This window comes from Oncorhynchus keta, chromosome 28 (genome assembly GCF_023373465.1).
Source record: "Oncorhynchus keta strain PuntledgeMale-10-30-2019 chromosome 28, Oket_V2, whole genome shotgun sequence".
NCBI classification, from domain to species: Eukaryota; Metazoa; Chordata; class Actinopteri; order Salmoniformes; family Salmonidae; genus Oncorhynchus; species Oncorhynchus keta.
Genome location: NC_068448.1, coordinates 56,278,251 through 56,305,524, shown reverse-complemented (window position 1 = coordinate 56,305,524; position 27,274 = coordinate 56,278,251). Strand labels below are relative to the sequence as shown.

The 27,274-nt window shown below is 44.3% G+C and overlaps 1 protein-coding gene across 5 annotated transcripts in view; it reads left to right on the top strand.

Annotated features, from left to right (window-relative positions):
* Positions 1-27,274, top strand: part of LOC118361156 (partitioning defective 3 homolog) — a 592,408-nt gene that overhangs the window by 210,089 nt on the left and 355,045 nt on the right. For all 5 annotated transcript variants that reach the window (XM_052483308.1, XM_052483311.1, XM_052483309.1 and 2 more), the window contains 2 exons: positions 16,782-16,984; positions 26,675-26,806. In XM_052483308.1, coding sequence (XP_052339268.1) covers positions 16,782-16,984; positions 26,675-26,806 — 335 coding nt within the window. The remainder of the gene's footprint in view (positions 1-16,781; positions 16,985-26,674; positions 26,807-27,274) is intronic.

Genomic DNA, 27,274 nt, shown 5'->3' with positions numbered 1-27,274 from the left:
TTGCAGTGCTTTGTGAATGCAAACGAAGAGCTGATAAAATCCATATGTTTTGATGTCATTCCCCATGGTTTGTCACACACACACACACACACACTTACCCCAACCACCCACACAGTTGACTGTCCACAGTAACACAATGTACTACACTGTCAAATCCACTTCATGTCAGTGACACGTACTGTAACCTTTGACTTGTTGTAGTTGTTGTAAAATGTCTTCTTTGTTTGTTTCCCTCTCCATGAACATCTTAACTAGGGATTACAGTTCTCAGACCTTTCATTAGAACCACAATGAGTCGTGATTAGATTGTTCCAACCGCCATCTTATTTCCCATCTGGATGTGTTCTAATCGGCCCTGTAGGAAATCAGCCTCCTGCTGACAACTGGCCTCTCTCTCTCTCTCTCTCTCTCTCTCTCTCTCTCTCTCTCTCTCTCTCTCTCTCTCTCTCTCTCTCTCTCTCTCTCTCTCTCTCTGTCTCTCTCTCTCTCTCTCTCTCTCTCTCTCTCTCTCTCTCTCTCTCTCTCTCTCTCTCTCTCTCTCTCTCTCTCTCTCTCTCTGTCTCTGTCTCTCTCTCTCTCTCTCTCTCTCTCTCTCTCTCTCTCTCTCTCTCTCTCTCTCTCTCTCTCTCTCTCTCTCTCTCTCTCTCTGTCTCTCTCTCTCTCTCTCTCTCTCTCTCTCTCTCTCTCTCTCTCTCTCTCTCTCTCTCTCTCTCTCTCTCTGTCTCTCTCTCTGTCTCTCTGTCTCTCTCTCTCTCTCTCTCTCTCTCTCTCTCTCTGTCTCTGTCTCTGTCTCTGTCTCTGTCTCTGTCTCTGTCTCTGTCTCTGTCTCTGTCTCTCTCTCTCTCTCTCTCTCTCTCTCTCTCTCTCTCTCTCTCTCTCTCTGTCTCTCTCTCTGTCTCTGTCTCTCTCTCTCTCTCTCTCTCTCTCTCTCTCTCTCTCTCTCTCTCTCTCTCTCTCTCTCTCTCTCTCTCTCTCTCTCTCTCTCTCTCTCTCTCTCTCTCAAAACACACACACACATAACTCTGTCTGCTTGTTTGCCTCTCATCCTAAGCCAATATAGTGGGCTGAAAACCACATTAAAATGACTTATTAGCCTTTAAGTTGTCTCAGACATGAATAGAAATGGGTTCCATTTGTATGTTGTGTGGTGTGTGCTTCAGCTTTAAACAGAGGATCTTTTTCTCTCTCTCTCTTTTCTCTGTCACTTCTCTGTCTCTCTCTCTCTGTGTGAAGAATAGGCTGCGGTGGTGTAGTAAAGTGCACTAATTTGTCAGATGTGAGAGGTGCTCAGGTGATGGGGCTCTCAACCCCAATGAGGTGCACCCCACCCCAATGAGGTGCACCCCACTATTTACATCCGGGGCATGGAAGGGTCACAGCCAGCTCAAGGGCTATGTGGTTCTCAATCGGCTGTTCTCCTGAGGGATCAGCTTCAGCAGATTTGTGTCTCTTGTCTCTTTGTCTCATGACGCTCTTTACCCTCATCCTCCTCCTGTTTTTTGTCCTCTTCCTCCCTCATTGAGTTCCAGTGGGATTGAAGTACCTGTGAAGTTTAAAAAATAAAAAATATTTTTTTACAGGGGGCTTCAAAGAGAGAGAGAGAAAAGGCAGAGTGGAGAGATGCAAATAAAGACAGTAAACAGAAAGAAAGAAGTTGATTGAGACACACAGTACGCTATTGGGAGAGATGAGACAAAGCTGCAGCATTTGAGAGTACTATTGAGCACGATTTACGAGGCTTGAAAGTTTTAAATGAGAGTTATCTTAGCTTGGTACTCACTAAGTTAGCAGGAGTTGTTATTTCGGCTTGGCCTTACTGCTGCTGCTCGGCTACATGCTTTTGGCTGCTCCATCCACTCTGCAGAAGAGCTGAGTCCTGCTTATCATCAACTCTATAGACAGATCTGCAGAGATACAGTCAGCCCCATAGAGCTGTGTGGAAAACTAGACTAACATGCCAGTGCTTTTTTTTGGCCAGGAATCAGGCGTTTGATCTTGAGAAAACAGCTTCATATAATCTGTTAGTGTTGTTATGTTTCTCGTCCAGGCCCATATGTAAGCCTCCACACATGGGCTCTGCGGCCAATCTGGACATTAAGGGCTAATTGATTTGACAATGTGCAGGGTTGTAACGAACAGAGTTAGTTCCCTGTGTAAGGAGTTTAGCCAAATGTTTAGGAACCACATGTCACTCATTTGGCTTTGAAGGGATTTGTGGAATGAATGAACATCGAGGCCCATGCAGCTCATAAAAAGTATAATGTATGTGTTGTGTTGTAATTGAGTCATATTGTGGTCAGTTCTTTAAAGCTGGAATCCTTAATGGTGAAACTGCCATGTCCGTTTGCAATATTACTACAACCAATAAGTTACTGCAAACAACAAACACTGTTTTTTTTTGTACCATGTTGCGCGACACTCCTTAACAAAATAAAATCAATATCAACTGCGGATTCCATCTTTAAAAATGTATTTTAATGTATTTTTTCTGTATTTTTTACCCCTTTTCCTCCCCAATTTCGTGATATCCAATTGGTAGTTGCAGTCTTGTCCCACCTCTACATCTCCAGTGCGGACTCGGGAGAGGCGAAGGCCGAGAGCCATGCGTCCTCCGAAAAACAAACACACAAAGCCACATTCTTGACAACTGCTCGCTTAACCCGGAAGCCAGCCGCACCAATGTGTCGGAAGCGATACAGTTCAGCTAGCGACCGAAGCCAGCTTGCATGCGCCCGGCCGCCACAAGGAGTCGCTAGAGCACGATGGGACAAGGACATCCCAGGCGGCCAAACCCTCCCCTAACCCGGACGACTCTGGGCCGATTGTGCGCCGCCTCATGGGTCTCCCGTTCGCGGTCGTCTGCAACACAACCTGGGATCAAACCCGGATCTGTAGTGACGTTTCTAGCGCTGATCAGTGCCTAAGTCTGCTGCACTACTCGGGTGGCCCACGGATTCCATCTTTAATAAACTCAATGTTTGGCAGAGGGACCGTGGGAATGAGTACCAAACACACAAACGAGCCAGTGACTGACAGCAGAGTCTCTGCCATCACATGTTACTAGATCTGTTTGTGCTGAATAAACAATGACCATAGGAGTTCAGACTATCTCTACATTGCCTTGTGTTGATGACTCATAGTCCCAAATCAAATGTTCCTCTTTGGGTACCGGACGCATGCTTTCATATCCAGGTGGGACATCTCCAACATTGGAAGGAGGATCTAATATTTAACCAAAACAAAACCCGTCAAGGCCTAGCCTTGATGTGTCAAATAAAAACCTTGTGCATTCTTCTATCGCACGGCGTGACGGATCGAGGTGATGTCTATATCCAAAACATAATTTCCAGGGATCATAATAACATCTGGTTCTTTTGATTCAAGATGTATTTTCTCCTACATAGATTCCTCAAACCATAGCATATCCCCTATGGTGCTGCTGACCCGAGTGGTTTCTTGGCTTTGGCTCTCTGCTCTTTCTCTCGTTCTCTCTTTCTTTGTCACCTGTTGGGAAGTCTTTTATGATCTGTCCTCTTCGCTCTCTTCATCCTTCAATCTCCCCATCAATCTCTGATCTCTGTTTCACCTGCGTGGTGTGTGTGCGTGTGAGGAGCTGTAAGATTAGCATGTTTGCACATCCTGGGTTGGAAGAGGTCCACGTGGCTCCATATAGATAGCTTTAATCAGCCGTGAAGCAGACAGTTCAAATCACAGTTTAGTCATCAGTGAAAAGACCCCCTATCATCTTAGGCCTCTCGGAAAGACCGGCTTGCAATACAAACACCCCATTCCATATATAGTGCACTACTTTTGACCAGAGCCCTGTGGGCCCTGTTCAAAAGTAGTGCACTAAATAGAGTATAGAAAGTAGGGTGCCATTTGGGGCGCAGGGCCCTATCATCTGCTCAAGATTAATGGAAACACATTTCTTTGGTTATTTTCTTTTCGCTCCCAGTAAATATATGGTTGGTCACAAAGCAGAGAGAAATTAGTTTTGAATTTGCTATTCTGTTGTCCTTCTGGAAAGCAGTGCTTTTTTCCCCCAGAGTTGTTTTGGTAGCTCAGTGTGAAAAGAAATATCGCAAAGTCTTTTTTGGTAATGTCTGTGATATTTGTGTGTGCTGTCTGGCTATATTAGACAGAGTATTTGTGCAACAACAAATAGGTCTGGAAGGTGTCTGCATTGGTACTTAGAAATGACTGTCTTTGTCAGTGGTGGAAAAACTGATACATGGGCAACCATATAGTTTTCCCGTCTTGCTAACTCGCTTGCTAACACATGGGTCAACTTGAACTGAGTATGCTAATGCTAACCCAGCAAGCATTTCCACATGTGGGCCCAATGTGGGCTTAAACATTGGACCGATGTAGGCTGCTCAAATTGGGCTGGATGCGCCTTTGCTCATCGCGCCCACATTGGCCCCAAGGTGGGTTCCCAAGGTAGCCCTCACTTTGCCTGAACCTGAAATAAGACCAGCCTGTTGGATTGTCGGCCTGGATTGTTGCTATTATATACACAGTATTATTACCAGAGAAGCTTAGCGCTTCTTATGCCACATGAACGTATTTAACGTTGTATCAGAGAAACAACAACAGGTAAAATACAGAAGTTTAATAATACAAATAGTACAATTAATCAATGGTTACAGGATGAATGATGATAATGGCGTATGATCGATACAGGAGAAAATGATGAATTCAATAGGTTGTTTACCAGCAAATGGTTAGAGGATGATATTCTCAATTTGGATAGAGCTACATTTAAACCCTCAAGACTAGACTTAAACAGGTCCCGTGGGTGCAAAAGAGTATGGTCTATGAATTGTGAAAGGAGGAAGTAACTTAAAATCGGCAAGTAGTAGTCCAGTTCTAATGTTGAAGTTATTACTTAACGTTAACCTAAAGAGCTACACATTACACATCATGGTAAAACAAAGGAGACAAGAAATGTAGCTGTATAGTCCAACACAGGTTAGCGGACACCAACCCAACATGGGTCAGCACACACCATGCCCTTCATATAATACATGAAATGGGGGTCAGATGACAGTGCGGCCTCGCTAACTGACGGTGCGGTCTCGCTAACTGACGGTGCGTCACAGCTAACTGACGGTGCGGCCTCGCTAACTGACGGTGCAGCCTCGCTAACTGACGGTGCGGCCTCGCTAACTGACGGTGCGGCCTCGCTAACTGACGGTGCGGCCTCGCTAACTGACGGTGCGGCCTCGCTAACTGACGGTGCGGCCTCGCTAACTGACGGTGCGGCCTCGCTAACTGACGGTGCGTCACCGCTAACTGACGGTGCGGCCTCGCTAACTGACGGTGCGGCCTCGCTAACTGACGGTGCGTCACAGCTAACAGACGGTGCGGCCTCGCTAACTGACGGTGCGGCCTCGCTAACTGACGGTGCGGCTTCGCTAACTGACGGTGCGGCCTCGCTAACTGACGGTGCGTCACCGCTAACTGATGGTGCGGCCTCGCTAACTGACGGTGCGGCCTCGCTAACTGACGGTGCGACCTCGCTATCTGACGGTGAGTCAAAGGGGACTTTTTCCTGGCCAGTGTGGTCAACCAGGGTTCCTGGTCTAAAGTGGGTTGATAGGCCCCTGGCCAGCAAAAGGTGGTTGAGCTGGTGTGATTTGAGGGTCTATTCCTACTACTATAAGATTATATCTGAAGAAAGACGATTTTGAGGTAATTATCTTTAAAGTTCTGAACCCTCATTGGTTTGAATGTTGTTTTGTATAGTTAAAAAAAAAACGCAACATGAATTGGGGTATTTGCAAACCTCGCCCCAAGATATTCTGAGCCCCCACCTCTACATTGTGACCTGTGCTAGGTTTGGTGTGGGCTATCCTGTGCTAGGCTTGGTGTGGGCTGACCTGTGCTAGGCTTGGTTTGGGCTGACCCGTATTGGGCTAGTGCCTGCTAACCTGTGCAGGATTGTGTAGGCTAGCCCACGTTGGGCTGATGTGGGATTGGTGTGGGCGAGCCCGTGCTGGTCTGATGTGGGATTGACGTGGGCTAGCCCGTGCTGGGCTGATGTGGGATTGGTTTGGGCTATCTTGTGCTGGGCTGACATGGGATTGGTGTGGGGTAGCCTGTGCTGGGCTGATGTGGGATTGGTTTGGGCTATCCTGTGCTGGGCTGAAGTGGGATTGGTGTGGGCTAGCCCGTGCCTGGCTGATGTGGGATTGGTGTGGGCTAGCCCGTGCTGGGCTGATGTGGGATTGGTGTGGGCTAGACCGTGCTGGGCTTGGTATGAGTGTTGTGAGGGCTAGCCCTTGCCCACCAAATACCCACATGGGGCCAGAATTGGGATTAGGGCGTGTTCTTTTGTGTTATTACTGAATCATTACTGAACCCTGACCTTGTAGTTCCTGTGTTAGAGAGATGTAATGGAATTTATGAATGACACTGCATCGCATGGCGCACTGACTGAGATGTATTACTACTGTTTCCTTAGGCCTGTAGCTCAAGACCACTACTAACGGAAAAATAGCATTATGACAATAGCAATAGCATTTCAGACCTGTAGATCTGTTTGCTTTGTTGATTAGCAACTCTGAGGACATCAGCTTAGTTTGGTCTGGTCGGGAGGTTGGTTAGAGGCTGGGGGTTGTTTTTTGTTGGGTGTCACGTACACACGTGTCTCTCCAGGGTCTTCCTCCCTTTGTTCCAAATGACGACCCAGATGAGTCACGTTTAATTTGGGAAGGGGGATCTAAGTTCCCTCCTCACCGTTTTCTTCCAATGTCTGGGAAGCTCCCTGAGAGCAACTGCAGCAACTGCAGCAACAGAGATATCAGAGGGAGAGAGGACAGCTCCTTAGTTTGTTGTTGTTGTGTCTGGTCATCTGTGTATGTCTGCTTGGCGGACCCATCCAAGGGCTTGAGAGAGTTCTCTCTCTCAGTAAATCATTTGGCTTGCTTCTCTGTCAGGACGGTAAAGACTCTCTCTCTGTCGGATGGGATTCATTTTGAGTGCTACAGCTTACTGATCTTGAGTCAATCACACTTTTCCAATTTGTGTCTTTTCAGAGCCTCTACATCGTTGGGAAAGTGGTTGTCCTCTCCTAAGTGGTTGTCCATTTCATCTTCCACTCTTTCTGTAGGGTCAAAGGCTGCTGGTTATTCATGGTCAATATTTTGTGAAAATCTGTCTTTATGACTTTACATCAGATTAGAGACCAAATATTAGGCAGCCCTTGGGCATGAGAGCCAGAATGTTATTTTTAAAACCTCCATTCTTCACTCCCTGTCTCTAGCCTGAGTTGGTTCCCACCACTCTAGGGTCTGCGTCCCAAATGGCACCCTATTCCCTATATAGGGAAAGACACACACTCTGGTAAAAAGCAGTGTACTATATAGGGAATAAGGTGCCATTTGGGACTGAGCCTGGAAGTCCATCTCAGTCCCCTGTGGTGGCCCCTCTGTGCCCCAGTGGCAGATGTGAATTCAGGTCACACTGATATATTCGGCAGAGGTCCCCTCTCCTCTCACTAGGGACATCAATATGGACTATGTGGCTAGGAGACTGAGGTATTTAAATAAGCATACTGTCTGCCTGACATATTTTATTCATTGCGTCGAATAATTCAAACTTCTCAATTCTCTTTGCCAAAAACAGAAGGGTTTTTGAGAAGGACAAGACGATGCTCAGTCACACCGAGTCACGTTAGAATTCCGCAGTCAATGATGAACAGCATAGCATTTGAAGAGAGAGAAAGAGAGAAATAGAGAAAGAGAGAGACTGACAGAGAGAGGGAGTGCGAAAAGAAAGCGAGAGAACAAAAGAGGTAGAGCGAAAGAAAGAGAGGGAGAGAGAGGGGGAGTTCTAGGAGGAGCCAAAATAAAATGTCTCCTCACCTGCCTGATAGCCATCCAATCTTCCCTGTCCAGTGTCCTCTTCATAACCTTATCAGTATTCTCATGCATTAGCTCCCACCTATCTCCATTACACTGCATTGGCAGCCAGTCAGGGCCACTCTAACTCTGGCAGGTATCTACGGTGGCAGGACACTAAGGACACACTGTACTCCCTGCCATTTAAATGATTGGAAACTTCCAAGCAATACATTAAAGCTCTGGCTCCGCAAGATAAAGTTGTTTGTGCCATGCTATGTTATTAGAGCAGGTTGAGAGAGGTAGCAAATGCAAGGTTTCTAGAGAGACGGAAGGGGATGGAGACGGTGTCCTTTACTCACCTTGGTGTAAACTGCGCAATTTAATTGACAGTCAAAAAAAATCATACATCTATCTAGATAAACCTAAATCTTTATTTGTGTAAGGCTTTGTTTGTGATACGCACATTAGGAGTTAATTTATTTATGTTTAATTGCACTTTTGCCCCCGCTAGCTACAAGGAGAGGAATAGTCAAGTAAATATTAATGTTTTCCTACAGACAGAGAAAGAGATGAGGGTTATCCCTTTGAGAGCTGACCTCTAGAGAGACAGAGAGAGAGAGATGAGGGTTATCCCCATGAGATCTGACCTCTAGAGAGACATAGAGAGAGATGAGGGTTATCCCCATGGGATTTGACCTCTAGAGAGACAGAGGGAGAGAGAGATGGGGGTTATCCCCATGAGAAGCGACCTCTCTGTGATGCATGCTGGTCTACAAAGTCCTGTATGCCCTAGGCTGCTCCTAATCCCTTCACTGTAGGGCCAGATTACACCTTCATCTTGTTAGGAGCCCTCAGAGGCCCTGTGTACGTGCGCCACCCCAGTGAATCCGATCGATGCCTGGTTCGTCTTGAGTGGTCCTCGTGGTTATTTAACGTGGGACCATCCCGTTTTCTATTCTACATCACTAATCCAATCAGAAATGATTTTTTTGACGTGTCGTATCATATTAGTAAAGAGCGCCGGAGAGAGGAGAGACCTGTGATAAAATGCCCTCTAAAATCACACAGGGACGCCCCACTCAATATTACCTACAATCCTCCACTGGTCCCACGTTAGAGTATGTTGGTATGGATATATATATATATATATGTGTGTGTGTGTGTGTGTGTGTGTGTGTGTGTGTGTGTGTGTGTGTGTGTGTGTGTGTGTGTGCGTGTGCGTGCGTGCATGTGTATGTGCGTGCGTGCGTGCGTGCGTGCGTGCGTGCGTGCGCATGCGCGTGCGTGCGTGCGTGCGTGCGTGCGTGCGTGCGTGCGTGCGTGCGTGCGTGTGCGTGCGTGCGTGTGTGCGCGCGTGCATGTGCGTGCGTGTGTGTGTGTGTGTGAGGATAGAATTTTAACGTTTCTGAAACGATGAGATTGCTGACCGTCTTCATATCAGTTTGCCATCAATGTCGTCTCTCTAACTTTCTCATAACAGGGACGGCCTGTAAAGCCTCACAGCGCTTGTGTTGTCTGCCTGGGAGTGATGTCAGAGGTTTAGGAGCGGTTGGCATGACTTATGTAACACTGCCCCAGACCCGCAGTCAGTGGTTCAGCTGGAAGCCATGAGTTGACATTAAGATGGATGTTGTCGTCATTTGCGGAAAAGTCAGAAAATCCCCTTGTGGGCAGCGAATGCCTTTTGTTGAGAATGAAAATGACCTTCAAAATAATACCCTGGCGAGGCCTCAGATATGAATCCATGACAAAACCTTCACATAATCACAGTAAAGCCACAAGTTACAGTCGTGGAACATATGGTTTTAGACTCTGAAGGGTTTGGTGAACATACCATCAAAGGCAGAGGGAATGAAATAAGTGAGTGGCTCTGTAAGAACAGGGCCAGTTCAGCCTGTGTGCTCAGAGCTACCTGGTTGAACCCGGTAATATACCTCTAGATTTCTTATTTGTTCATGCGAGGCTGCTTAAAAGGGAATAAAGAGAGGGATATATGTCTGTCTGCCTCTCCCTCTGTGTCCACCGCCCCCCATTCACAGTGATCATACACATCTGGTAAATATTTGAACATTTCCCATCTCCAATCCCTTTCTCCCATGGATTTCAGAGCCACTTTTTGCCCACTCTAGGATGAGAGGAGTGAATAAAAGGAGAAGAAAGAAAGCCATACAGTATTCAGGGTAGGTTGATAGGTCATCGCCCTGCCCTAACCGTCATCTGTGATTATCATTACAGTGTAGATGGAGGCTTTGTAGGTCTGGGTGTTGAACAATATCCCTCTCTGCATCCAAGGTCTATTATGGATGTGCTTGTATAATATACAGTATGTCAAAGCTCACTAATATGAGTCCTTGCCACAGCAATTTGTAACATCATTTATTGAGGCCAAGTCCATGCACGCCAATGTCATTTCATCATCGTCTCTCTCGCTCTCTCTCTCTCATCATCCTCTCTCTCCCCATTCCTCCCTCTCTCATATCCTCTCCCCCTCCCTATTTCCTCCAGTCTTGTCTATGCCTTGTGGTAATAATCATTTAATATAATCCTGGACGGACGTGGAACGGGGGTGTGTTATATAATTACAATCCCTCCGAGGTGGCTCGTCATTCGAACCCTGAACTAGACATGAACTGGCCATTGACAGGGAAGGACCGTGTATTAAAAATCATTATTGAATTCCTTGGGCCATAATTTAGGAATAACAATGCTGAGACCCATTTCTCTCTCTGCATGCCTCCTAGTCATCTTGACACACACACACACACACACACACACACACACACACACACACACACACACACACACACACACACACACACACACACACACACACACACACACACACACACACACACACACACACACACACACACACACACACACACACACACACACACACTCACACAGAATCGATCATGCACCTTCACATACTCCCACACACACAGAGTGTAGCTATCAGATGGGAGGCAGAACGTGGGCATATGCTGTCTGAGTATCTGTTGAAAGATGACAGGTGGTTGCCCTGGTATTTGCATAATGATGTATGTTGCGAGCAGGACTGTATCAAGCCGTAAACAAATCCATATGGCCTTTGGAGGACCAAAGCACTTCACCCCACAACTACTTACAATTTAAAACCAGGGATGCCAGGTGTAGTGTGCAGTACCTGGCAAGAATCCTTCTCATGCATGGGAGAGCAATAGAGAGTGGTATCGCAGCATATGCAAAGATATCCTACCCACGTCAACACCCATTTTAAAGTATGAGGGCTACTCTGGCTCGTTGGCCACTCCATGTCTTTATCCCAAATGGCACCATAATCCCTATATTGTGCACTGCTTTTGACTAGAGCTCTATGGGCCCTGATCAAAAGTAGTGCACGAAATAGGGAATATGCTGCCATTTGGTACTCAGTCCTTGTGTCCTGTGATCAGTGAGAAGTGTCATATGAGGATGGTGATGAAGATGAAGGAGAGGTTACAGAGAGACAGGCCATTATCAGTGAGGAGACCAGGCCTCCCAGTACTGTTCTCTTTCCTCTCTTCACTATAAACTAAAGCTTACAACATTTATTTTTCCTCATCAATCTACACACAATACCCCAAAGTTTTTAACTTCTTGCGTCGAGCCATCCCGGATCCGGGATCGTGACTACAGCCTCAAGCTCATTACCATAACGCAACGTTAACTATTCATGAAAATCGCAAATGAAATGAAATCAATATGCTAGCTCTCAAGCTTAGCCATTTGTTAACAACACTGTCATCTCAGATTTTCAAAATATGCTTCTCAACCATAGCAAAACAAGCATTTGTGAAACAGTATTGATAGCCTAGCATAGGATTATGCCTGGCATTCAGCATGCAACATTTTCACAAAAACCAGAAAAACATTCAAATAAAATAATTTACCTTTGAAGAACTTCAGATGTTTTCAATGAGGAGAATCTCAGTTAGATAGCAAATGTTCAGTTTTTACAAAAATATTATTTGTGTTGATAAATCGCTCCGTTTTCTTCATCACATTTGGGTAAGAAAAAAAACTAAAATTAAGTCATTAAAACGCAAACTTTTTTCAAAATTAACTCCATAATATCGACAGAAACATGGCAAACAATGTTTAGAATCAATCCTCAAGGTGTTTTTCACATATCTATCGATGATAAATCCTTTGTGGCAGTTGACTTTCTCTTCTGAAGAAATGGAACGCACATGGACCTAGAATTTACGCAATAATTTCGACACAGGACACCGGGCGGACACCTGGTAAATGTAGTCTCTTATGGTCAATCTTCCAATGATATGCCTACAAATACGTCACAATGCTGCAGACACCTTGGAGAAATGACAGAAAGGGCAGGCTCATTCCTGGCGCATTCACAGCCATATAAGGAGACATTGGAACACAGCGCCTTCAGAATCTGGGGCATTTCCTGTATGAAACTTAATCTTGGTTTCGCCTGTAGCATTAGTTCTGGGGCACTCACAGATAATATCTTTGCAGTTTTGGAAACGTCAGAGTTTTTTCTTTCCAAAGCTGTCAATTACATGCATAGTCGAGCATCTTTTCGTGACAAAATATCTTGTTTAAAACGGGAATGTTTTTTATCCAAAAAAAAAAAATCTCGAAGAAGTTAAATACGTTGTGTTTAAGGTGTTTAAGTTGTGTTAAATATTGTGTTTAGACCCTTGGCAATGACACTCTAAAGTGAACTTGGGTGCATCCTGTTTCCATTGATCATCCTTGACATGTTTCTTCAACTTGATTCAGCTGTGGTAAATTACATTGATTGGACATGATTTGTAAAGGCACACACCTGTCTATATAAGGTTCCACAGTTGACAGTGCATGTCAGAGCAAAAAACAAACCAAGAGATCGAAGGAATTGTCCCTAGCGCTCCGAGACAGGATTGTGTTGACCACCAAGACTCTTCCAAGAGCTGGCTGCCTGGCCAAACTGAGCAATCGGGGAAGAAGGGCTTTGGTCAGGGAGGTGACCAAGAACCCAATGATCACTCTAACAGAGCTCCGGAGTTCCTCTGTAGAGATGGGAGAACCTTCCAGAAGGACAACCATCTCTGCAGCACTCTACCAATCAGGCCACTCCTCAGTAAAAGGCACATGACAGCCGGCTTGGAGCTTGCCAAAAGGCACCTAAAGACTCTCAGACCATAAGAAACAAGATTCTCTGGTCTGATGAAACCAAGATTGTTTTGCCAAACAAGACCTCAGGAAAAAAAAATTGTAGACCTCCACGAGTGTGGTTCATTCTTGGGAGCAATTTCCAAACGCCTGAAGGTACCACGTTCATCTGTACAAACAATAGTACGCAAGTATAAACAACATGGGACCACGCAGCCGTCATACCGCTCAGGAAGGAGACGCGTTCTGTCTCCTAGAGATGAACGTACTTTGGTGCAAAAAAGTGTGAATCAATCCCAGAACAACAGCAAAGGACATTGTGAAGATGCTGGAGGAAATAGGTACAAAGTACCTAAATCCACAGTAAAACGAGTCCTATATCTGTAACGGCAGATCTCCTCTTCGTCTGAAGAGGAGTAAGGATCAGACCAAGATGCAGCGTGGTAAGTGTCCATAATGTTTTTAATACAGACAAATTAACACTTGAACAAAAACAATAAACGATATTGTGAAATCTACAACAACCGAAACTGTGGCGACAAACACTCACACGGAAACAAACACTCACAAACCAACAGTGAAACCCAGGCTACCTAAGTATAATTCTCAATCAGAGACAACTAACGACACCTGCCTCTTATTTAGAACCATACTTGGCCAAAAAAGAAACCACACATAGAAAAACAAACATAGACTGCCCACCCCAAATCAGTCCCTGACCATACTTTTTGGAGAAATGTCCTCTGGTCTGATGAAACAAAAATATAACTTTTTGGCCATAATGACCATCGTTATGTTTGGAGGAAAAAGGGGGAGTCTTGCTAGCCGAAGAACACCATCCCAACCGTGAAGCACGGGGGTGGCAGCATCATGTTGTGGGGGTGCTTTGCTGCAGGAGGGAGGAGGGACTGGTGCACTTCACAAACAGATGGCATCGTGAGGAAGGAAAATTGATATATTGAAGCAACATCTCAAGACATCAGTCAGGAAGTTAAAGCTTGGTCACAAATGGATCTTCCAAATGGACAATGACCCCAACCATACTTCCAAAGTTGTGGCAAAATGGCTTAAGGACAACAAAGTCAAGGTATTGGAGTGGCCATCACAAAGCCCTGAATCTCAATCCTATAGAACATCTGTGGGCAGAACTGAAAAAGCATGTGCGAGCAAGGAGGCCTTCAAACCTGACTCAGTTACACCAGCTCTGTCAGGAGGAATGGGCCTAAATTCACCCAAGTTATTGTGGGAAGCTTGTGGACGGCTAACCACAACATTTGACCCAAGTTAGACACTTTAAAGGCAATGCTACCAAATACAAATTGAGTGTATGTAACTTCTGACCCACTGGGAATGTGATGAAATAAATCAAATCAGAACTAAATCATTATCTCTACTATTATGACATTTCACATTCTTAAAATGAAGTGGGGATCCTAACCGACCTAAAACGGGGAATTTTTGCTTGGATTAGATGTCAGGAATTGTGAAAAACTGAGTTTAAATGTATTTGGCTAAGGTGTATTTAAACTTCTGACTTCAAGTGTAGAAACCAGACACATGCTCATTGTGTCACGATCGTCTAAGGTGGAAACAGGGAACCAAAGCACGCCGTGGCGAGTGTACATACTTCTTTATTATAAAATGTCGCCAACAAAACAATCAACATCCAAACGAAAACGTGATGCCAACGTAGTGCTCACAGGCAACTATACATGGACAACTACCCACAAATACAGGTGGGGGAAAAGGCTACCTAAGTATGGTTCTCAATCAGAGACAACGATAGACAGCTGCCTCTGATTGAGAACCACACCCGGCCAAACACACAGAAACACAAATCATAGGAAAAGGGACATAGAATGCCCACCCAAATCACACCCTGACCAAACCAAAATAGAGACATATACAGCTCTCTACCGTCAGGGCGTGACACATTGCTCACATGGAGTGTGTAAATAATGGTTTGAAATAAAACAAAACTTGTTTCTCATAAGTGTAGAAGGTTGTGAACTCTGCAAATAACATTTCCACTCCGAGAATGTGAACGGTAAATTGCTGTAATTAATACATGCATTAATAGAAATGAATGTAACCAAATGATAGGGATTAAAGCTAAATTGTCTGTTTTACAAACAGTAGACTTCCATAAAAGTGTACATCAGCCAACACTGTGTAGCCTATGCTACTATTCTACTTTGCGAAATAGTAGGGCTTTTTTTTTTGTCTCGCCTAGGACCGGGCCTGATCAGCGTTGATTTGTCTATAAATTAAGTGACGATTCCGTATCAAATTATACCATGCCAGGTTGGGAAGGATTTGCCCACTGACCATTTGACATAACATTAGTGCGTTATAGCCCTCAGAGCCGGGAACAACCTACTGCTGTTGAATAATTAATGATGGTCAGACACATCCCAACCTTTTCTCATAGAAGACTATTATATCTATTGACAGTACAAAAGAAAGTCCACACCTCAAAACATTTGTTTTACTGAACTGTCATAACCTATAGCAATCTACATCCCCCTGCATAGCTACTCCAGCATCACACGACAGCTGGAAAGAGGAGGAGATGTAAAATCTTTAATAGACAGACTAAAGTTAGCAATACAATTGTTTATAATCGTTAGTAAACACTCACGCTATTAGATAAAGTTAATAAAAAAAAAAAATAGTAAAATCCTAAAAATGGATGTATGCCTATTTTTCATAACGTCCTCATCCATGACCGTCAGTCACACGGTTATTCAATTACCGTCACAGCCCGGCACACACTTGTATATGGCTGGCTGCCTGGGATCGGCCTCGGCTTGCAGACACAGTAGAGTACATGCCCTGTAGTTGAATTCCATTACAGTCCAGGGACAAGCAGGGAATAGCTCTCTACTATCTGTAGTCACGGGCCACAGCCAAGCTAAACGGCCCACAGTTCAGTCTAATGTTTCATTGGGGCTCAGAACACCAGGCACTGCAGCTTCACAACTATTCCCCATGTGTTTTACAGTCACACAATAGCCTGCCCGATAGTTACTATGTGGGATGTTGTTGGTTGGTGTTCTGGTGGAAAATGATACAGTGACAGTCAGCACATAGGCCATCATTGTAAAAAAGAATTTGTTCTTAACAGACTTGCCTAGTTAAATAAAGGTAAAAACAATTTTAAATAGACCCTGTAGTGTAGAGACTTGCAGTCAAGGAGTAAGTCAATATTTATTAAGCAGTAACAGCGCTAATGTGTTTTTCAGGTGCACTGTACAATATGTGATATGCTAACCTTTCTCTGTGCCTCTCTCTCTCTCCCCTCTTTCTCTCTCTCTCTCTCTCTTTCCCCATTGTCTCCCGCTGTCTCTTTCTCTCTCTCTCTCTCCCCTCTTTCTCTCTCTCTCTCTCTCCCCATTGTCTCCCGCCGTCTCTTTCTCTCTCTCTCTCCCCTCTTTCTCTCTCTCTCTCTCTCTCTCTCTCTCTCTCTCTCTCTCTCTCTCTCTCTCTCTCTCTCTCTCTCTCTCTCTTTCTCTCCTCTTTCTCTCCCTCTTTCTCTCTCTCCCCCCATTGTCTCTCGCCATCTCTTTCTGTCTCTTTCTGTCTCTCTCTCTCCCCTCTTTCTCTCTCTCTCTCTCTCTCTCTCTCCTCTCTCTCTCTCTCTCTCTCTCTCTCTCTCTCTCTCTCTCTCTCTCTCTCTCTCTCTCTCTGTCTCTGTCTCTCTCTCTCCCCTCTGTCTCTCTGTCTCTCTCTCTCCCCCTGTCTCTCTCCCCTCTTTCTCTTTGTTTCTCTCCCACTTCCTTCTCTCTATAGACATGCCTCTCCATGTTCGGCGCAGTAGCGACCCCTCTCTGGCAGGCCTTCCCCTGGGTGACCCACATACAGCACCGGAGGAACCATCCCGTAAGAACCCCACACGATGGTCCACCACGGCAGGCTTTCGCAAGCACAACCACCACCACAGCCACAGCCACAGCCACAGCCAAAACACTGGGACCAACAGCCTGGAACGCAAGGTACAGTAACCCAAAACCTAGACTTATCCTAACACAGCCATAGCCAGAACACAGGGACCAAAAGCCTGGTACAGTACAGTGAACTATCCCAACCTCATTGACCTAGGTCATGTCCAGTAGGGACAAAATGTTTTGTAACAGGGAGGTACTACTCATTTACAATGGTGCCCTGACGACAGCAATACAACACATTATATTTGATCAATACAAATAAAATGAACTACAAATTACAGAATCAACATGACAGCTTCAAACTCCACATTTGACATGAAATCCAAACATTTGCAATTATCATTTAATTCATTCAACATTAAAGTCCTAAACTGCCCGAGAGGCACCCGAGAGTCAAGATGTAGGGAGTTTTGTAGGCTATTCCAAAAGTGGGGGGCATTCAAACTGAAGGCGGATTTACCTAGATCGTTAAGTACTAGTGGAACCTCAAGAGATAAACATCCCTGTGAATGGATTTGGTGTGTCATATTTTTACATTTTAACAGTGAAGTGAGGTAGGTTCGGAAGCTTCTGTCGTAGAGCTTTATAAACAAAAAGCGAGTAATGAAGTGATGTACAGGACTTAAATGAGGACCAATAAAAAGTGTGTTTTTGTTGTCCATTTTGGTACGGTGTGTCCTACTGAACACGACTCTGGTAGTACCACCCTGCCTGAAATGTCATTCAGCTTCAAGGATGCAGGTCCTTAACCCCTTAGTTAATCCTTTACCCACCACTTTTAGGAAGCGAACCCCTATTCTTTATTGAAAAGAATGAAGATCACAGCTTTGAGCATATATTCTTTGTTCTAATTTACTTTTGAGGGTCGTCGGATGTGAACCAGAAGTGAATGTGAAAAGATTATTTTAGGGTTCATCCTCCCTGAAGCTTAAAAAAGAACAGCTAGGCCTATTAACTAGATCAAAATGGCTGCCGACAAGCCTTTAGTGCTTTGAAACAACTGATATTCCAAATGAGATGGAGGGAAGAAGGGGAAGATGGAGTGCTCAGAATGTGACACAGCAACCCTCGACATGATTAGAGCGTTGGCTGATAATCCTATTTAAAAGCACTTTAGTTGTCACCGGCGCCATAATCTTAGTGCTCGTCGCTTCCAAGAGGCTACGGGGGGAAAACGGAGACATAAATAATACATTTGTTATTGTACCTTTCATTTGGTGGCAGAATACAGACTTTTTTGGTTTAATATCATAGGCTTAAGCAGATGGAGTCTGTTGCATTGTTGCTAGATTTGCCTCTGTCTATTTTCATCTGTTAATGACTTGATGTTAAATACAGTATATTTAGCCCGCTCTGGCTATAGAATATTTCATCTAGGCAGAAAGTTGAATCTAAAATGAAACACGCTAACAAAACATCAATACTATTCATATTTTACCGACTAATTTCGGACCAAAACATATGGACAGAAAATGTATCATATTTTCAAAGACCCGTTGGCTTTGTCTACAGCTACTTGATTTGAGCGTCGCACGCCATGTTCCACTCTTTATATTTGCTCTGTTTCCTATGACTCCCAACAGATGAATCGTCTATTTTTCCTACATCATCTCAATATAGTGATATATAGCCGATGGGACTCTTGATTCATCAAGCTAGCATTGTAAAATCTTGACTTTCCTCAATGACTTTACAATGCATCTGTCAACTCTGCTCCCTCCATTCCTCTCTCCCCTTAGCTAGCTAAGCCTTTGTGCTTAGCACCGAGCACTAAACAGGTTTAGCAGAGCCAGCAGTAAATACGTGCTCGACGATTTACAGCCTCTCTGGGTTTGTGTTTTCTGTGTCGTTTTATAAGTCGTAAAGAATTCAAGAGTGGACTCCTTTGTCTCACGTCTGCCTGTGTTGTGCTGTGTGAACGGAGCACGGTTTGTGTGTTGTGACTGTGATGGTTATCATTGAGACCGGGCGTCTCAATAGGCCTCTGACCCATATCTTTATGGCCCTGTCTGCACCCCCTTCCCTTCCTTCAGCCTCTCTCTCCGGGCCTCCTTCCTCCTGTCCTTCCTCAGCCGTGGCCCTTGGTCACGCTGCGTTCAGCTCGAGTAAACCACATGGATTGGTTTAGCGTACAGGAGACATACAGGATCTCCCTCGGGAGTGTTGCCGGGCAGAACTTTGTGGAGTATCTAGTGCTAGGGCTGTGGTTGTCATGACATTTTGTCAGCCGATGATTGTCAAGCAAATAACTGCCGGTCTCACGGTAATTGACCGTTGATGAACATAAACACATTTGGCATCTCCAAGTTTCCACCCGTAGCCTACAAGCCACTGATGCTGACCTTTCAAGTCAAATCACATTTTACTGGTCGAATACACATGGTTAGCAGATGTTAATGCGAGTGTAGCGAAATGCTTGTGCTTCTTGTTCCGACCGTGCAGTAATATCTAACAAGTAATCTAACAATTTCACAACAACTACCTTTTACACACAAGTGTAAAGGATTGAATAAGAATATGTACATATAAATATATGGATGAGCGATGGCCGAACGGCATAGGAAAGATGCAGTAGATGGTATAGAGTACAGTATATACATATGAGATTAGTAATGTAGGGTATGTAAACATTATATAAAGTGGCATTGTTTAAAGTGACTAGTGAGACATTTATTACATCCTATTTTTAATTATTAAAGTGGCTAGAGATTTGAGTCAGTATGTTGGCAGCCGCCACTCAATGTTAGTGATGGCTGTTTAACAGTCTGATGGCCTTGAGATAGAAGATGTTTTTCAGTCTCTCGGTCCCAGTTTTGATGCACCTGTACTGACCTCACCTTCTGGATGATAGAGGGGTGAACAGGCAGTGATTCGGGTGGTTGTTGTCCTTGGTGATCTTTTTGGCCCTCCTGTTACATCAGGTGGTGTAGGTGTCCTGGAGAGCAGGTAGTTTGACCCTGGTGATGCAGAACTCTACCCTCTGGAGAGCCTTACGGTTGTGGGCGGAGCAGTTGCCATACCAGGCGGTGATACAGCCCGATAGGAGGCTCTCGATTGTGCATCTGTAAAAGTTTGTGAGTGTTTTTGATGACAAGCCTAATTTCTTCAGCCTCCTGAGGTTGAAGAAGCGCTGCTGCGCCTTCTTCACCACGCTGTCTGTGTGGGTGGACCAATTCAGTTTGTCCGTGAAGTGTATGCCGAGGAACTTCAAAAGTTCCACCTTCTCCACTATTGTCCCGTCGATGTGGATAGGGGTCATCTCTTTTGTTTTGTTGACATTAAGTGTGAGGCTATTTTCCCGACACCACACTCCGAGGGCCCTCACCTCCTCCCTGTTGGCCGTCTCGTCAATGTTGGTAATCAAGCCTACCACTGTAGTGTAGTCATGCAAACTTGATTATTGAGTTAGAGGTGTGCATGGGGGAGTACAGAGAGTATAGGAGAGGGCTGAGAACGCACCCTTGTGGGGCCCTAGTGTTGAGGATCAGCAGGGTGGAGATGTTGTTTCAGGGTCTCGAGCTTAATGACGAGTTTGGAGGGTACTATGGTGAGCTATGCTATGCTGAGCTGTAGTCGATGAACAGCATTCTTACATAGGTATTCCTCTTGTCCAGATGGGTTAGGGCAGTGTGCAGTGTGATTGCGATTGCGTCTACTGTGGAGCTATTGGGGTGGGAAGCAAATTGGAGTGGGTCTTGGGTGTCAGGTAGGGTGGAGGTGATATGATCCTTGAATAATCTCTCGAAGCACTTCATGATGACGGAAGTGAGTGCTACGGGGCGGTAGTCATTTAGCTCAGCTGTGGGTTACACTAGTTCTTTTAGCAGACAAGATTTGCTTAGAATTTTGTGGCATTATTTTATATTATTAAATAGTATGAAGGATACAATTGAACAGAGCTGAATGAAATATCAAGGATATTTTCTCCAAACGATTTGAAGCCCATGTGGCTATTCTGTGATGAGCTGTGAACAAAGAAACAGGTATACTCCTAAATGCTTAATTTAGAGTTATGTCATTTTAGTTGTGATACAATCGTTGGGCTATATGTTCTGATTTTTAATACATTTTGTCAGCCAACAAGATGAATAGGCCTAGCGAACTGCAAAAGCCCTAGCCTATGTCAATTTACTATCCCCCATAGTACAAAAGTTTACCTATTCTATGCGAGAAATAAGTATTTCAAACATAGTCTGGGACAGTTGTGGGATGCGATAGATCCCAAATTAATACAACCACTAGCATGAAAAAAACTGTTTTAAGCAATGAGCCTGACACAACAGATCAGCACATTGATAAACTATCCACACACCGCGGTAGGCTATGAGCACAAATGTTCCATTAGCAGGAAAACACCATTCTCAAAAGGGACCGCAAATGTGATTATAAAGGTGCATTTTTATGTGAAAATGATCTTCCCCAAACGTACACACTGTGTGTGTATTCCAGTCAGGCTGTACGTCCATTGTAAAGAGGATTAATGTGCTTCATTTTAAGAAGTTATTTGGCCACTTTCATTGTGATACAAATCTTATCTGAACAGGCCTATGGGCTAGGCTACATGAGGCTACATGAGGTATATGACTATGATCTTAAAAAGTCACACAAAAAAAGGCATGTGCTGTTTCTTGCCTTAAGTTGGGCATCATACATAAGTGATAAGACTATTCTTGATTTAATCTTGTTTTTACATATACTAAATAATGTACAGTACCTGTCACGCCCTAACCTTAGAGAGCAATTTTATTTCGCTATTTGGTTAGGTCAGGGTGTGATTTAGGGCGGGCATTCTTTGTTGTCTATTTCTTTGGTTTTGGCCGAGTATGGTTCCCAATCAGAGGTAGCTGTCTATCGTTGACTCTGATTGGGGATCATACTTAGGCAGCCCCTTTTCCCACTTTCTGTTGTGGGATCTTGTCTTTTTGTGTTGCATGGTTTTGCACTACTAGCTTTACATTCATTGAGTTGTTTATTGTTTTTTGGTGGAACATTTATAATTAATGGAAAATGTACGCCTGCCACGCTGCACCTTGGTCTTATTCCGACGACAGCCGTAACAGTACCAGTCAAAAGTTTGAACACACCTACTCATTCAATGTATTTATTTAACTATTTTCTACATTGTAGAATAATAGTGAAGACATCAAAACTAACAAAAACTAAACAAATAATGTAGTAACCAAAAAGTGTGAAACAAATTTAAATATATTTTAGATTCTTCAAAGTAGCCTCCCTGTGCCTTGATGACAGCTTTGAACACTCTCAACAAGTTTCACCTGGAATGCTTTTCCAACAGTCTTGAAGGAGTTCCCACATATACTGAGCACCTGTTGGCTGCTTTTCCTTCACTCTGCGGCCCAACTCATTCCAAATCATCTCAATTGGGTTGAGGTCGGTTGATTGTGGAGGCCAAGTCATCTGATGCAGCACTTCATCACTCTCCTTCTTGGTCAAATAGCCCTTACACCTTGCTGGTGTTTCTTGGCCCAAGCAAGTCTCTTCTTCTGTGACGACCCTCCCACTCTGTCTGCCGTATTCTCTCTCTTTGCTCTTGTTTTCCTTATTAGGATGTCGGCTGGCGGAGCTGGGAGGGTCGTCAGCGACATGGGACACACCTGGGCTCAGGTGTGTCCCAGCGTAAATGCACCACTTCCCCATTAATTGAGGAGACTCTCCATGCAGACACACTGATAGATTTTGCTTGTGGCTGTTTTGCTTGTTTGCGTTGGCACCTTCAACACCCCTCATTATCACATTTATGCAGGCAACCACTCACTTACACTATTGATTATTGACTACACACACCATTATTAATTGTATTTAGTTTACTTTAGTTAAGGAATAACAAAATCTATTTATTATTATCTCCACGTTGCCTCCCTTTTTGTTTCGAACTTCGAGACGGTTCGTGACACTTCTAATTGGTGTCCTTGGTTTCTTTGCAGCAATTCAACCATGAATGCCTGATTCACGCAGTCTCCTCTGAACAGTTGATGTTGAGATGTGTCTGTTACTTTAACTGTGAAGCGTTTATTTGGGTTGCATTTTCTGAGGCTGGTAACGCTCATGAACTTATCCCCTACAGCAGAGACCTCTGGGTCTTCCTTTCCTGTGGTGGTTCTCATGAGAGCCAGTTTCATCATAGCGCTTGATGGTTTTTGCAACTGCACTTGAAGAAATTTTAAAAGTTCCTGAAATGTTCAGTATTCACTGACCTCCATGTCTTAAAGTAATGATGGACAGTATTTTTTTCTTTGCTTATTTGAGCTGTTCTTACCATAATATGGTCTTGGTATTTTACCAAATAGGGCTATCCTCTATATACCACCCCTACCATGTCACAGCACAACTGATAGGCTCAAATAAAGGAAACACATTCCTCAAATTAACTTTTAACAAGGCACGCCTGTTATTTGAAACGCATTCCAGGTGACTACATACACTTAATGAAGCTGGTTGAGAGAATGCTAAGAGTGTGCAAAGCTGTCATCAAAACAAAGGGTGGCTCCTTTGAAGAATCTCAAATATAAAAACAATTTTGATTTGTTTAACACTTTTTTTGGTTACTATGTGCCATATGTGCTATTTCATAGTTTTGATGTCTTCACTATTCTACAATGTAGAAAATAGCAAAACTAAAGTGAAACCCTTGAATGAGCAGGTGTGTTATAACTTTTGACTGTTACTGTATGTGTGAAATTTGTTTTGTTTAAAATGTACCGTTATCATGCACCTGTCTCGTAACGGGCAGGGGGGAAAAATGTATGTCAAATGTATGTGATCTATGCACTTAAATAGCGAATGGAGGACACGTTTCCCCTGTTTCATTTTCATACCAACCAGGTAGGCTATACTCCTCTTGTAAATATAAGCAATGTGCTTAATATTAGGAAAGTTGAGAAATAAATATAGTAGGCCTAGCCTACAGAAAGCTGATGGGATCCTCCTCGTTTTAGTAGAGGCCATGACATGTACAAGTGCATTCGGAAAGTATTCAGATATATTGGATTTCTCCACATTTTTTTACATTACAGGCTTATTCTACAATTGATTCAATTGTTAGTTTTTTCCTCATCAATCTACACACAATACAAAAACAGAAATATCACATTTACATAAGTATTCAGACCCTTTACTCAGTGCTTTGGCAGTGATTACAGCAGCGAGTCTTGGGTATGATGCTACAAGCTTGGCACATCTGTATTTGGGGAGTTTCTCCCATTCTTCTCTGCAGATCCTGTCAAGCTCTGTCAGGTTGGATGGGGATCGTCGCTGCACAGCTATTTTCAGGTCTCTCCAGAGATGTTCGATCAGGTTCAAGTCCGGGCTCTGGCTGGGCCACTCAAGGACATTCAGAGACTTGTCCCGAAGCCACTCCTGTGTTGTCTTGGCTGTGTGCTTAGGGTCATTATCCTGTTGTAAGGTGAACCTTTGCCCCAGTCTAAGGTCCTGAGCATTCTGGAACAGGTTTTCATCAAGGATCTCTCCGTTTTTCCTTAACTCTGTTAATCTTTCCCTCTATCCTGACTTGTTTCCCAGTCCCTGCCGCTGAAAAACATCCGCAGAGCATGATGCTGCCACCACCATGCTTCACCTTAAGGATGGTGCCAGGTTTCCTCCAGATGTGGCGCTTGGCATTAAGGCCAAAGAGTTCAATCTTGGTTTCATCAGATCAGAGAATCTTGTTTCTCATGGTCTGAGATTTTTTAGGTTCCTTTTGGCAAACTCCAAGAGGGCTGTCATGTGCCTTTTACTGAGGAGTGGCTTCCTGATTGGTGGAGTACTGCAGAAATGGTTGTCCTTCTGGAAGGTTCTCCCATCTCCACAGAGAAACTCTGGAGATCTGTCAGAGTGATCATCAGGTTCTTGGTCACCTGCCTGACCAAGGCCCTTCTTCTTCAATTGTTCAGATTGGCCGGGTGGCCAGCTCTAGGAAGAGTCTTCGTGGTTCCAAACTTCTTCTATGGATGAATGATGAAATACACTGTGTTCTTGGGGGACTTTCAATGCTGCAGACATTTTTTGGTACCCTTCCCCAGATCTGTGCCTCGTCAGAGTCCTGTCTCAGAGCTCTACCGACAATTCCTTCATCCTCTTGGCTCGGTTTTTGCTCTGACATGCACTGTCAACTGTGAGACCTTATTAAGACAGGTGTGGCTTTTCAAATCATGTCCAGTCAATTGAATTTACCAAAGGTGGACTCCTATCAAGTTTTACAAACATCTCAAGGATGATCAATGGAAACAGCATGCTCCAGAGCTACATTTCTAGTCTCATAGCAAAGGGTATGAATCCTTTTGTAAATCTGTTTTTTATATTTAATACATTCGCAAAAATGTCTAAAAACCTGTTTTCACTTTGTCATTATGGGGTATTGTGTGTAGATTGCTGAGAAATTGCTTTTATTTAATCAGCTTTAGAATAAGGCTGTAACGTAACAAAATGAAAGGGGTCTGAATAGTTTCCGAAGGCACTGTAATTGTGTAGCGTATTGAAATGTTGTGCAACATTTCCATTTGCATTGATGTCAGAGTTATTAGAAGGACAATAGAGTGCTGAGTACCAGGGAGATTGCAAGTTTGGTAGGTATCTAATGACCGTCAGCAGCATCAGAGCTTGGAGAAGCCTATTTACCGTGACTAAACGGTCACGTGGAATTTGATTGCCGCCATGACTCGTGACTGCCAGTGTGGTGGTATTACGGTCACCGTAACAGCCCTATCCAGCGCATGTTGTCCTGACCGACATAGTGGCGGAGCAGCTGTGGGTCGGCCACGCTGGTCTAGACACGGCTCTGACAGTCTGTAGCCACCAGCGGTATCACACAAGGACAGGCACCACACACAAACACTTGTGCTGCCTGAAGCCAACAGCAGCCTTGGTCTGTAGGTTTTCTAGGCCGAGACTGTCTGTCTGGACTGTGACCCCCCTACCTGTGTTTGCTCTATAAACTCAAACAAATGGAGATCTAATTAGCATAGCCCATGGGTGTTTGATTTCACCTTCACAGGAAATGTTTTCTAGAGGTTCTTAATTCTCTCTGCGTACCAAATGACACCATATTCCCTAAACAGTGCACTACCCATAGGGCTCCAGTCAAAGGTTGGTGCAGTATTTTGGGAATAGTGTGCCATTTGGGATGCACGCTCAATATGATAGTAGAGCTAAGCTGTGGTCCAAGGCGCCAATCGGCTCCCGGTGACGTGGCCAGGCTATTAGTGACAATAATTTAGCATGTGTGTGTGTACTGGGATAGGAATTAACTGTATCAGGGTGTGGCTCATCGCCAAGATAAGCTAGACTACCTGCCAATCACATTACAGCTATTTAACAGCATCACAATCTCATCTGTCATGTCAGCATGGAATTGCTTAGCGCAAAGTAGCGCTGGACGATGTGCACTTCATCATACTTTGGAGACGTAGTACATGTACAATATAATGTATGTGTTTGTGTGAATACTAACAGATGATTATAGTGTGACTTTGTGTGTTAAACGTTGTCTCTCCATGTCTGCAGGGAAAATTAGGATTTGTGTGTGGACTTGTATCGAATGCTATTGTTGTAGTACAGTACACTGCATGTACTGTGTATCAATCGAATACTATTGGTGTAGTACAGTATTCTGCATATACTGTGTATCAATCAAATGCTATTGTTTCATTACAGTATACTGCATGTACTGTGCATCAAAATGTGGTGTTAAACATTGCCTCTCCTCCGTGTGTGCATGGTAAGGATGTAGATGCGTACCGGAGTCTCCCTCGTGATTCAGCCGTTTGGGCCACCCAGTTCCAGAGAGAGACTGCCCGCTCCTCACTCAGCGCCAACCACCCCATGGTGGACCGTTGGCTGGACAGACAGGATCAGGTAGGACCACACACACGCACGCACGCACGCACGCACGCACGCACGCACGCACGCACGCACACACACACACACACACACACACACACACACACACACACACACACACACACACACACACACACACACACACACACACACACACAACACACACACACACACACACACACACACACACACACACACACACACACACACACACACACACACACACACACACACACACATAGAGTAATAGAAAACTAGAAAAACTATCCAGCCAACTTTGGCCCTAACCCTAGTGTTAAAACAACATCTACATTACTGATGTTCCGTCAGCCAGCCAGCTCTGGTCCTTAACCCCGGGGTTCGTTTACATGACATTGTGCTTTCAATGGAGCTTTCAGAGTCCAACATTGCAGTATTTCTGTTTTACAGTATGTCTGTTTTTTTTTTGTCTGTCGTTTTGACTGACTGGTCTTCCTACTGAAG